At 42.6% G+C, this 12,830-nt stretch overlaps 1 protein-coding gene across 1 annotated transcript; it reads left to right on the top strand.

Moving 5' to 3' along the window:
- Nucleotides 1-1,808: 1,808 nt before the first annotated feature.
- Nucleotides 1,809-12,405, top strand: lonrf1 (LON peptidase N-terminal domain and ring finger 1). Its single transcript, XM_076091231.1, has 12 exons — nt 1,809-2,559; nt 4,906-5,024; nt 5,774-5,896; nt 7,074-7,259; nt 7,383-7,596; nt 7,868-7,973; nt 8,087-8,201; nt 8,318-8,439; nt 8,543-8,701; nt 8,895-9,057; nt 9,285-9,437; nt 10,619-12,405. The coding sequence occupies exons 1-12, from the start codon at nt 1,956-1,958 to the stop codon at nt 10,775-10,777; spliced, it is 2,223 nt and encodes a 740-aa protein (XP_075947346.1). The 5' UTR covers nt 1,809-1,955; the 3' UTR covers nt 10,778-12,405.
- The last annotated feature ends 425 nt before the right edge of the window (nt 12,406-12,830 follow it).

Here is a 12,830-nt window from a genome sequence, read left to right as displayed (position 1 = left end):
ACGAAGACTGTCGTACATTAATTCACACGCATTAGGTTTTTCTCAAGCTGCACGGCTGTATTAGGCTGTATTCGAGGCTCAAAACACTCGGGGCTTAAGACTCCTCAAAATAAACTCGCGAGGCCGACAAAGAAGAGCGTGTGTGTCGGGACAACCGCAGCCCAATTGAACACATACATTTCCTCAAGGAGCATTGTGTAAAATGTTACGTATTCCAATAAAACTATACCAACTGCGTCTTATTGGAGTTATGGACCACTTTGACCACTAGAGGGCAGGGTCCCTCCACACTACACAAAGCTGCTTCTGGTCCAGCCCTCTTTTGCCTTGTATAACCCCGACTACATTGTCCAACCATTGTAGCACAAAATACATTATGAAATAGACGGATGAGCGTGGCAGGAATACTGATCGTTTCTTTCATTGTGACTTCACAAGACAAAATGATTTCCAGTATGCCTGATTTAAGGTTACAATTCACAGGGTTACATTTTGCTATTTAATTTGTTCTTCTTCTGGTGTTTGGCTCAGTAGAGTGTTCACAACAGCACTGTCTAGATTTTGTGGTAATTAAAGTAACACTTTTCATGCCTTATTCATTAGAAATGATCATTAAAGAAGTGACCTACAGCACGTTATGTGTTTCCTTAAGACCAGAGCTGTTCATATTTTTCATAATGAGAAATTTCATAAATGTATACACATCCTTGACCATGACACCACTATATTCTTGGAAGGTCAATTGCTGTTTCAATTCTTATTTTCGAATTGCATGTTACTATCTTAAGCTTCTGTGTTGCACAAAGCAATTTAGTGGTGGTGACCCAGCAGTAGCTCATTCCTCCAGGAGGTGACAGGAGGTGACAGACAGTGGAACATGTGGTGACAGCAGGTCTGCAGTACGCATCTCTTGTGGCTGAGCTTCACTGGTTTTGGGAAGGAGGATTGGACGGACATCTGCCAAGAGGTCGAAAATAGTTGCTAAAGTTGAAGGAACAATCTGCCATTTTTTACCTTTACATTATTCACACATTTCACAACAACACGTCGTGAACGCAAGGCTCTTTTATTTTACAAATCTTTAGCAAGTATCAGGCTAATGTCTGCAAAACATGTATTACGAAACAGAATCAGAATCAGAACCGTTTATTGCCATGGTATGTTGAACATACAAGGAATTTGACATGACGGCAGGTGCATGTAACAATCAACAACAATCAACACAGTGCAAAGTAGAAACATATTAATCATCACAAATCACAAATATAACACGAGACACACTATTCACTAATTCAAAAAGTGGTCCAGCCAGGCCATGGAGGTATTGCATATTGTTTTTGTTTTTTTACTTTATTCAACACAAACAGGAGATGCACAAGATGAACGGTTAGTGTGAAAGACGTGATAGTAAGTGCCATAATAAAACATACTATTTAGGCGGACAGGGAAGATCAAATGAATAATAAATTAAACTTGGCTGTTTCAAAATCCTGTTACACAACCAGTTATGAGAGGGCTTCTCTGGGAACGTGTTCTAACAGCTCTCAAATTGATAATACAATTAATAAATAGGAATATCACGGAGCAGCACGTATATTGTTTTGTTTCATATTGTCCTACTGGTGCAGCCTGGGGGGTTTCATACGCAGGGGGCTCTAGGACAAATGGCTGCGCTATAAGATGGCACACAGTTAACTTCACTACGTCTTTTCCAGTTATGAAACTTTCAAACGCAGGTTTTGTAACCAAGCCGTCCTGACCAATCAGAGCTCGAGTTCACTGTTCACGTGACGGTGGGGTTTTTTTATGTAACAAACGAGCGTCTATAGGTAAAGCCGGTGACGGTCCTCTACACTGTGAAGGACCGCGGCAGCTATAGAAATGAATAGACACGTCAACAGAAGAAACCCTAAATGTACGTTACATTTTAGTTTTTTTCATATTTAGACGCTACAATGTCACTCCAACCGCAAGTGGAGGACGCACAGGAGGCGAGAAGCGCCTTCTTCATCGGTGCCGCCTCGGACAACGTCTTGGAAGAGCAGGACCACCATCAACTTATACTACAGAAAGCCAACGCTCTAGCGTCGGGAAACTGCCTGAAAGAAGCTATCGACTTGTTTTCCGCGGCTATGCGGTACGGCCCCGTGCAACCGGAACAATTAGGCACCTTGGTGGACTGCATCCTCCGCAACTTTAAGAGAAAAGCGGCTGGGCCGGACCCGCTTTGGCGTCGCAGTCGGGACGCAGAGGAGAGCCGTAGGGATGATGTGTTTGACTGTCCCAACTGTCGTAGCTTTTTAGGTGAACCCGTGACTCTAGCCTGTGGACACTCGTATTGTAAAAGGTGTTTGCAACGACAGCGGCTCTCCAAATGCAAGCTGTGCAGCGGAACCGTCGGCGGCGAGGAGAAAGTGAGCGTAGTTATGTGCGGACTTTTGGAGAAATGGTTCCCCGACGAGCTGAAAAGGGCGAAAACGCTGTGCGAAGTGGACGAGCTCTGCAGAACAAGACGCTACCACGAAGCCGTGTCGTTAGCAACCGATGCTATTCAGTGTGGTGAGTATTAAAACAAAAATTACGCTGCATGCATGTTTTAAGAAGGCAAGGTGTGTTTTCCGGTGATGTGTCTGCTGCGCACCCTCAGTGAGCAGGAACACGAATCGTCACTGGGACGTTTCTATGTAAAAGCAAAATACATTTGGACATGACGCAGTGGTCTTGTGTTTATTGTTAGTGGATCCCCAAAGGGTTTAAGTAGAGTAAGTTCTACTGACCGACATTTTGAAAATCCAGTTACGTTTTTTTACCAGTCTGTTGCCAGCCTCCTCCCATAAACTGTCGCGTTATGTTCGGTCCATCCTTGCTTACGAAAGTTCACAAAGCTGAGCATGCGCGCATGTTGCACAGTTGCATAAGGCAGGTCGTGACACACAGCGAGGCGTGATTGTGTAAACTTATTAAAGGGCATTTAGATTTTGTAACAGTTGTGAGCTAGTTTCATACATGATTTCACACGAGCATAAATGCACCATTTACTGGGCAGTTTGTGAGGCAGGCCTAGGCTGGTGGTTCGGCCTCAGCCGGGCAGTGAGTTAGCTTTTGTAACACAGATCCTAACGTGTATGCAGTCTATGAAACTTAAGATGACTCTGTGTCAAATTATTTATAAAAATGATTTAAACTTTGTGGCAGCTGGAGCATAATATCCCAGTAATGGTTGCAAAGACTTGTAGAAGTGAAGTCAATGAGATAGGCTTCTTTCACCAGTAACTACAATGGTCTCAAGTGCCCCTTGAGCAAGGCACTTAACGCCTAATTGTTGCAGTGGAAGTGACCTGCAGCACAGTGTAGATTCAACATCTGATCTCCCACACCCTAAAAAAGAAATGTCTGATTGTCCGACAGCACGGCTGTAAAATGTTCTGGACCTTCACCCGCTTTACGGGAGCTTATGGAGACATTTGTGGAATCTGGGTCAAGTGATATAACATATGTAACCCTGATGTAACTTGTACCTTGGAAACTGAGTGATGTCATCTAAACTCCTGTGTGATAATAATTCTAGTGACCCCCGACACCAATGGAATGACCAACAGTTAAGAGTTCAACATTTACCTCACACAATGAGAACGACAGATTTTGGACTGTGTGTATAAACATTACGTCTGCAAAATGTAGTTACACAATCCACTGTGTTCCTGCAAGTTACTCAGTTGGATTTACAAAAAGCCCGCCAGCTGATTGGCTGCAGTGCCACATATCCGCAATATCTACGGTTATGTGCCAACTGGTTATGCCCTGGGATATTTGACGCATGCCCCCCCCCACCCCCCTCTCCACTTATTTCCTGTGTGCCTTTTAATTATTTAGAGGTCAAATGAGGGTAACTGGTGTGGACCTTTCTGACTAGACAGTCGGCATCAGTTAGTAAAAGAGCGCTTTTGACTGTTCTGGTCCTCGGAGAAGAAGCGGGACAGAAACTTCCAGATAGTCAGGGGTTCTTCGCTGATGTTCTGATGACTAGACAAACCTCCTGTGGTCCTGATCACATGAGCGTCTGCTAAACATCTGAAAAATGAACTTAATCCCATTTGTGTCAGTGAGAGGTAATGCATTATTTGGAATGGTAGCGTGCCATGAGCAGAAAAGTCACAACTCGGCCTGGTGAGGAAAATGAATCCCAATGAACCTTTGGTAAACAGAATAAATATGTCCGTAATGTCCGAGAGACTCAAAACAAAGTGACGTAGTTGAGTAATGAGATGAATGCCAAACGTCTGCTTTTAACGGGATTTCAATAAATCATTCATTAAAGATCATGGACACATTTATACTTAATGATAACCACAAATGATTTATCCATCTCTGAAAGTGTTAAGAGTTGGATTAAGCAACTTAATATTGTTTGCTTTTGATTTTAGTACATGCCAGTATTAGTGGCTCTTGAGTCTCCTTTAATCTAATTTATTCACACATTCTGGAAAGATGTTCTTCAAGAAATCCAGGATATAATCAGTGAAACAGCGATCATTTCCTCTTCATCGTGCATTCTTGGTGTAGATAATCCTCCAAATCCATTAGATCTCCTGAAAGCCCTCCCCCCCCCCCCCTGCCGGGAGATGTATTATCTGTGTTTGTCATATGGTTAAGTAACATATGACGTGTGGGAATTGACAGAGTTTAAAAACTTTATGTTGCGGTAAACACTACCTTCCCATGCAAGTAGAAACTGCTGTAGGTTTACTCATTAAATTATAGACAATTTGATGTCATAATTAATATTATGGTGTATGTCATGTTGATTTACATTTGAATGGTATTTGTTTCAACTGAAAAGGCTGTGCTTTCCGATATTCCCAAATAAAACCCTTATCGTGAATAAAGATTTTTCTTCTCCTGCAGATCCAGAGTCGATGGCCGTGGCCCGACTGTCCCGGGCGGAGGCGTACATGGCTCTCAAACTGTACCGCCTGGCTTTGGAGGACACAGAGTTTAGTCCCTGGTCCAGCTGTTCTGCTGAGGTACGTCACTCACACATTTCTTATCCTCTGCTACAGAAAAGTTATGTCTGAATCAAATTGAATGGCAGCCTGGCATTGCCGGGTTGTGTACGCACGCTCACACACTTTACTGAGGAGAGTCTGCCATGTGTTCACTCTCTTCTGACTGATGTATTAGTCAGCCGGTCATTATTAAAATAAGCTGTATTTTAAGACAGTGAGCACCTCATTAGTCATGTTTACAGGTGTCAGATTTTAAAGGTGAAATGTTGATGCGTGTCTTGGCAGCTGAATTTATCACAGTCTAAAGATCCTTTCTTAGGGTTGACCCTGTTTGTTTGTTTACGAGGTCTGTTTTTAATGACCTCCTGCTATTTATAGTGTTGTATAAAAGGCCTTTTCATCGCGTAAGTAGTTACGAGAGCATCGTGACTAAAGAAGGTTTTCTAGACCCCTACTGAGAATGCAGTGATTTAAGGTCAAAGCCATCATTGACTATTGCATTAGTAACAGGAGAGCAAATGTCTGGGTTTAAGCTTAGGGTATTCTTTATTGGCGGCAAAAAGTATGTCATATGGCTTTATTGGATATCATTGAAGTATTGCATTTAAAAAAGCTGCGTCTCTTCCTTGAGTTTAGGAAAATTGTGTTCTGTCTGTTTTTAAAAACAGTTCAGCGTGTTTTTGAATGTGTTGTTCTTAAGATGCATCTAAAGCATGAAGACCTGCCATCAAGAGTTCTGTCTAACGTTTCTCTTTCTGTCCTTCCAGGCTTTGTTTAGGAAAGCTATGGTGCTGCATGAGATGGGCCAAGTGGACGAGTCTCTCCAAGTCTTCCTCCACTGCCTGGCCGTAGACGAGGACTTCCCCAGTGCTAAGAGACAAGTGGAAAAGGTTAGATAGCTGATTAGTCTGCTGACAATGTGGGAAGAGTAAAACATGTTAGACTGTCATCCTTAAGTCTGTAGTCAGTTGAGTCGCACTGTGTTAACGCAAGTAGGCTGGAGGAGCTAGCGTCAATACAATGTAAGCCAAAGCTTTAAGCTTCCAGGAGCCTAGGAACTGTTTGATTTGATAGCCGGGAACATAAAGCTCAACCTTTACTATCTTATTGCTCAATGAGACACGTCAACATTTTCTGCAATAAGATCATATTATTGTTATTGCACAAAGCTATTTGTCCCGTTTTCATAGCTAGCATCTGATGTTATACTACATTGACGTGATGGTACATCCTGTCATGGAATGGATCTTAAAATCCCACTCAAGCTTTATGACGGTACCTTTTGTAGTGCATCGTGCATTGTCATCTATGCATAGGAAATGTGTCTCTGGTGTCCTGACAATGGGCATTTTATTCTGTTCATCCATATTGATTTCAGTCAGTTGGAGCATTTGTCACAAATGTGTATACTCCCCCTTTGTCTCGGCCACAAAGGTTGTCCAGTCGTTCTATAAACTTAATTTATCTTGAGGGATGTTGCAGTGCAGCAGTTGCAATACAAAGTGGGAAGAGAGCAAATCTGAAAGTCTCAGGTTACAATGATGTACATATGAGGTGCAAATACAGTATATGTAAGTCTGAATAAGGTTAACCGTGGGGATCAGGCTCAGTCTCAGTCTGTCATGGAATTGTGCAAGTTGTTAGTGGATCAGGTCTTGTGACTCTGTCTGTAATGACATCAGTACCACTTAATAGGTTGACCACAGGATTGTAGTTATGTAAGCGACTCCTGTATGCAGTACATACATTTTCAGATTAGTGTGAGAGTTTGTTGCCACTGTGTTTCATTCAGTTGCTAATGCTGCTCAAATTGTGTGTAATCATCTCTGAATCATCTCTGTATAAGGAATCATACATCTCATAAAAAGTCTATATTTTTGTAAAAAATGTAAACATGTTGTTTAAGCACAGTTGTAAAGTGCTTGACTTTTCCACTAAACCTGTCAATTTCAAAATAACAGCAACTTTCGTTTTGTTTTTTGCATCCCGAACACCTTTCAAACATAGTCTGCCTCTCAAATCTGAAGACTCGTGCACTCGCTGACAGACTGAATGCTTTTTTTACAGATCCTGTGTGACTTGCTCTCCCCCGCCGATGAGAATGTTAAGGTCGGCCTGAGGGAAACCACGCAGAACACGTCACCTCACATGCGTAATAAAACCCTCATCGCCGAAGCTCAGCCACCGAGCCCGGTCCAAAGACAACACCAGGTCCGCGCCGCCTCGGCACGCGACCATCTGGAACGCCTTGAGGTACGAGCAGACTGAGTACTGATCTCACGTGGTTTGGAGAATAGCTTCAATGCTTTTGTCGCCACACGTTTTATAATAGAATCATCATTAACTTCTTAACCACGGTCGCCTGTCATTATTCAGAAACGGTGGGAAAGCCTGGAGCGGCCTGGTCTCAGCAGAGCTCGTTCGCTACGCGTCCACGGCTCCGGTTGTGGCGATGAAGGGCTGAAGAGAGTTTGCTCCGCCCCTCAGCTGGGGGACGAGGACAAGGGGAGCCTGCTGAAGAGGAAGCTGTCGGTGTCGGACACAGAGCACTGTGTTGTCGACAGCGGAAGTAACAAGCTGAAAAAACAAGGTCGATGGCCAATGCCCCTATTTCATTGCTTTCTGTTCTTCCTAATGTTTTAATTTTTAATTTCCAAGTCAAATCGCTTCTGTTTCTGTTTACACCAATAATATTCTAAGAACTCAAAACATATAATGGTAGTAAAATGAAGCTGAATTGGATACAGACTTTTAATAATGTACAAGAGGTTGGGTAGACACTCAATCCAAATGATTGATTAACACGTCTCCTTTGCCAACAACATATATAATGAAATGCTTTCTTCTTCGGTCGACTCAAGGTGTGGCGAAAGGCTCCAAGCAAAAGGCCGCCGAAGCTAAGACCTGCAGAAGTGTTCCTGAGGACCTGCTGGACCCCAGCGACTTGGAGTGCTCTCTGTGCATGAGGTACGGTCACACACTAGTGGGCCAAATTTACCACGAAGTTTACACACATTGAACACTTGTAAATGAGGATTAGGAATTGACAATTGAACGCTGCATCTCTGTGATCAACACAGGCTGTTCTATGAGCCTGTGACGACACCATGTGGCCACACCTTCTGTAAAAACTGTTTGGAGCGCTGCTTGGACCACACGCCCCAGTGTCCCCTCTGCAAAGAGAGCCTGAAAGAGGTGAGAGGCCGGTCTTTTGCGTGTGTTGAAGCTGGATATTCATCTTTTTGGGCTGAGTAAAAATATGGGTTCCTCGCCTTCCTGTTTTTAATCAACGCACATCCCGCTGTCTCCAGTATCTAGCATGTAGGAGCTACATGGTGGCGACTGTCTTGGACATGCTGATCAAACAGTATTTGAGTCCGGCGTATGCAGAGAGGACGAAAGCGCACCTGGAGGAGACCAGAGACCTTTCTGAGTAAGCGTTTCTGTCTGTGGCCAGGTCTGTTTCCAATGTTCACCGTCAGAAGTTTCTGTAGAGGACGTTTGACAATGTTTTCTGCTCCTCTCCCTCTGTGCAGTCTGACGAAGAATGTGCCTATCTTTGTGTGTACCATGGCCTACCCCACCGTGCCTTGCCCCCTGCATGTCTTCGAACCACGTTACCGCCTCATGATTCGCCGCTGCATGGACGCAGGCACGCGGCAGTTTGGGATGTGTATAAATGATCCCAAGAAAGGGTAAGCAAGAACACACTTGCAAGCACATTTATTTGTATGAATTATTATAATTATATAAGATAATAACTTATAATATTGGAGGAACTTAAAACCAGACATATCTCCTTATCAAGTAAAGAGGAGCCACTGGCACAAACTGCCAAAACTCCATTTTCTAATTAAACCAAAAACCAAATTGTGTCGTCCACTGCAGGTTTGTAGATTATGGCTGCATGCTGACCATCAGGAGTGTCCATTTCCTCCCTGACGGACGATCAGTAGTGGACACCATCGGAGGAAAACGCTTCCGGGTAGTGTCCCGAGGAATGAAGGACGGCTACAGTATTGCTAACATCGAGCACTTGGGTGATGCCAAGGTAAGAACCACAATAACATTTGAATGATTTTATAGTCATACGCTGCTCTAAATCTGTGTCTTACATATGAAACCACATTTCAAGTCTGTAAGGGGTTGGTTTTGGGTGCGGTGTCACTTTTGTTTTTTGACATTGTTATCATTCATTGCCAATTATTTTCAAAGGAATGCATTTTTAAGTTTAAACAATTCAAAAGTGACCAAAGTGAATTGATTCTTTTCCACCAGGTTGAGAGCAGTGATGAGCTACAGAGACTACAAGAGCTGCATGATGCCGTGTATGAGCAGGCCCGCGTCTGGTTCCAGAACCTCAAGTTCCACTTTCACAACCAGATCCTGCAGCACTTTGGACCAATGCCAGAACGAGAAGCTGACATCCAGGTAAACGCCCCACCCTCCACTTCCATCGGTAGAGATTATTCCTGTCCAGATTAGTTCATGTAAGGACTGCATTTAAAACTGATTGCTTAGGGAGTATAATCGTCAACTACACATGAAATATTACACATTACTGTAGAGTCAGTCCTGAGTCAGAGCCAGGCCAACTATTCCCACTGATCCTTTGAGCGTGTTTAAACAAGAGAAACCTATTTTTAACTTCCTTTTATCAAGGATTTACTTTCAAATATTTAGGTGGTCCCTGTGATATCACTGTGACCTCACTAAACACATAACTCAAGAATTTATATGCTAATTATGACAATTATTAAACACATGATGACATTTTTAACAGACATGGATGTAAACTGCAACTTGACCGGTGGGTCGGTGGTGCAGAGTCTGTTAACAGCAACAACCCATGTGGTTAACTGCCTACATCCCAACTTTTCAAATAACCAGATAATCAAAGGAACACGAATCTATATACTATTTTGTATTTATTATTATTATTATTATTATTATTATCAGAACCGGTATCCGCTGAGCCCTAGCAGTAATTCTCCCCAAAATACTGCAGTGTTTGTAAAGCTGTTATTACCTCATCTGACACGGCGAGACACTGCAGATTCTTAGACTCAAAGTGGATCATCTCATGACCCACTTAGCCTTCAGGGGAAACCCACATTACCATGGATTCACCTGCTTTAGAAGTCATAATACCGGAACGTGGTTGTTGTTATGTGTGCTCAGCTCCGGCTCATAGCCTGCAGAGTTGAAAGGGATTACAGCTCCACTCTTAGGACAACCACGGGGCGGAGTCCGTTGACAATGTAGGCTAAAGAGCTTTATGGGTGCTTCATACCTAATCCCATCGGCCCTGTTGCGTCAGAAGAGCGGTATGAAGAGAATCCACAACTCGCACACGTAAGCACATACACGAAAGCGTTGATTATGATGTTTGATGTTATGTAATTTCGGAACATGTTTGTTCCTGGAAACAACACAACATGGCCAGTGTAAAATGTATCATTCACTGGGAATTCTCAGAAGTGTTGAGCACATTTTGTAACTGCCTCAGGCTTTTTCCAGCCGTGTAACTCTTGACACAGAAATGGATTCCTCCGGCACAAGTATTCCCACAACTTCCACACGGGTCTAATACTCTTCCTCCTCTCTTCCAGGCTACTCCTAATGGTCCAGCGTGCTGCTGGTGGCTCCTGGCCGTTCTGCCTATCGACCCGCGGTACCAGCTCTCTGTCCTCTCCATGACCAGCCTCAGAGAGCGCCTGGTGAAGATCCAGCACATCCTCGCATATCTGCAGAGCATCCCCAACAACTAGAGCTTCCCTTTCTCATCACCACAAACATCCTTCGGACTTAAATGACACTCAAGACAACCCTGTACCAACATCTCACCAACGCCATTTTATCCTTCAACTCTTCTGTTTACATCCACAAAAGACCGTTCTTCATAAAAAGATAAAGGCAAAGTTGAAACATCCTTAAACATCACTGTGCATCACTGAAACCAGAGATGTGGCCAAACCACCTCAGGGATACTCCCACTGATGCTCTTTTCTTTTCTTTTTTTGTGACTCTCAAAAATGATTAAAGAAATAAGAGAAATATGACAGCAACTGTTCTCATGCGCTATCGTTCTTAATGCTGTTCATTTCATAAGAACATCATAACTGTGTTGAAACGAGACGAGCAGCTTTGATATTTAGTTGATGCTGTTGAATGTGAGGACAGAGTAGTTTATCTCTCCCGTCTTGAAGGATGGCACTTGCAGCGCTGAGGTGAAGATGATAGTTTGTGTTGAATCATCTCTCTTGAGATCTTTTGAAAAGGTTTTTTTTTTTTTTGTTTAGTTTTTTTGGCTGCTGGTTAAGGTGTATGTTAATATGGAGGAGGGGTGAGGTGATTCTGTGAAACTAAATCCTAAATGCTGAAAGTCCCAAAAAGTGATCGCAGGATGTGGTTTAGATGAACCATTAACAAGAGATTTGTGCAAAAACCAAGTGCAACTTAAGGCCGGCTTATGTGTACCAAACAGTCCTGAAAGTGTTGATCTATATCTTCCAAGCATTGTGTTCTTTCTAACTCACTTCTCCCACATGCTTACCGTTTACAACTTCCATCGCTGCCTCTTAGTCGTGGCGAGGACTTTCTTGTTGAAAGAATGAGACGATCTGCGTTTCTTCCCATCGTTTCCCACTTTGAGTTTCTTCCAAGAACGTCATGCAAAGATTAGCCACTTTATCCCTCCTGACATCAGGTCGTGGGGGGGGGACGCACACAGCGCTGAAATCTCATCTTGATTCTAAGCTTTTTAAATGCTTTTCTTCCTCTCGAAACTAACCTTTGGAGATCCCCCGTGAAGGGCCAGGATTAAGTGTTGAAGGTTCTGTTCATGTATTATTTGTCTCGCCTCTGAACCAAAAGATTCAGCTCCCCGTTACAGCAACTTATACTTAATTCATTTATAAGTAAGAATACTATTTGTATATTCTTCCCATGTGTTTGTATGATAAATGTGAAGGGGGTCTTGCAATATTATGACAACTCAAAACAAGACAAAAACAGTAAGTATACAACTGATAGGTGAGCATTATTCTTCCTTCACAGCTGATCTTTGTCTACTTGGAGGACAGAGGACTCTACTTGCAGTGCTTCAGTCAGGACTGCGTTTGCCTTACACCATTTTGCATTGTGATTTGAATTACACGATACGTTGGCTTTATCAACATTCTTTTGCCATAGTGGAAAAATATGGTGTAATTGTATTTTTGTTCTTGAAGTTGGTTTAAGGCACCATTTGTTCATAATGTTCATGAATACATCTTAAAGAAACACAATTCAAGTCCAGATGTAAATCATCTGTAAAAACGCTCTTTGGACAGATCTTTCTTTTTGGTCAGATGTTTAAGTTATCAATTTTCAATAATAAATGCACTTCTTTTTTCAATTTTAGCCTCAGTGTCCACTGCTTGATCAGTTTTATAGAAGGCACTGAGACATCTAGCAGCATGAGTTTTTACCTCACGTAAAGCCCCCAAAACATTGGATTCAAATCAAGTATTTCTAGATAACATTGAATATTAACGAAATAAAACACATCTGTATGTATTATTTTTTTTTTTAAAGAATTCCAACATCAAAACTCAACTCAGGACTGTGTAGGTGTGGTTTTATTCGATTTGACAGTAACCAAACTAACTATATCAGATTCTAATTAAAATGCTGCTGAATTCTGTTTGGAGCATTGTAGTCTGTGACATCAGCTTCTACCCAACAAGTCCTGCGCACTTCAGTCCGTCAGAAGAACATAGAGTAGAGAAAAAAACACAATCCTATAATGTGGAATAACCAAAGATGTTCAATCTTTAGCAG

The sequence above is a fragment of the Anarhichas minor genome, unplaced genomic scaffold, assembly GCF_050575085.1.
Source record: "Anarhichas minor isolate MPS153535 unplaced genomic scaffold, ASM5057508v1 ptg000014l, whole genome shotgun sequence".
Taxonomy (NCBI): domain Eukaryota; kingdom Metazoa; phylum Chordata; class Actinopteri; order Perciformes; family Anarhichadidae; genus Anarhichas; species Anarhichas minor.
The sequence above is the reverse complement of the archived record's forward strand: the minus strand, read 5'-3'. Positions and strand labels throughout refer to the sequence as shown.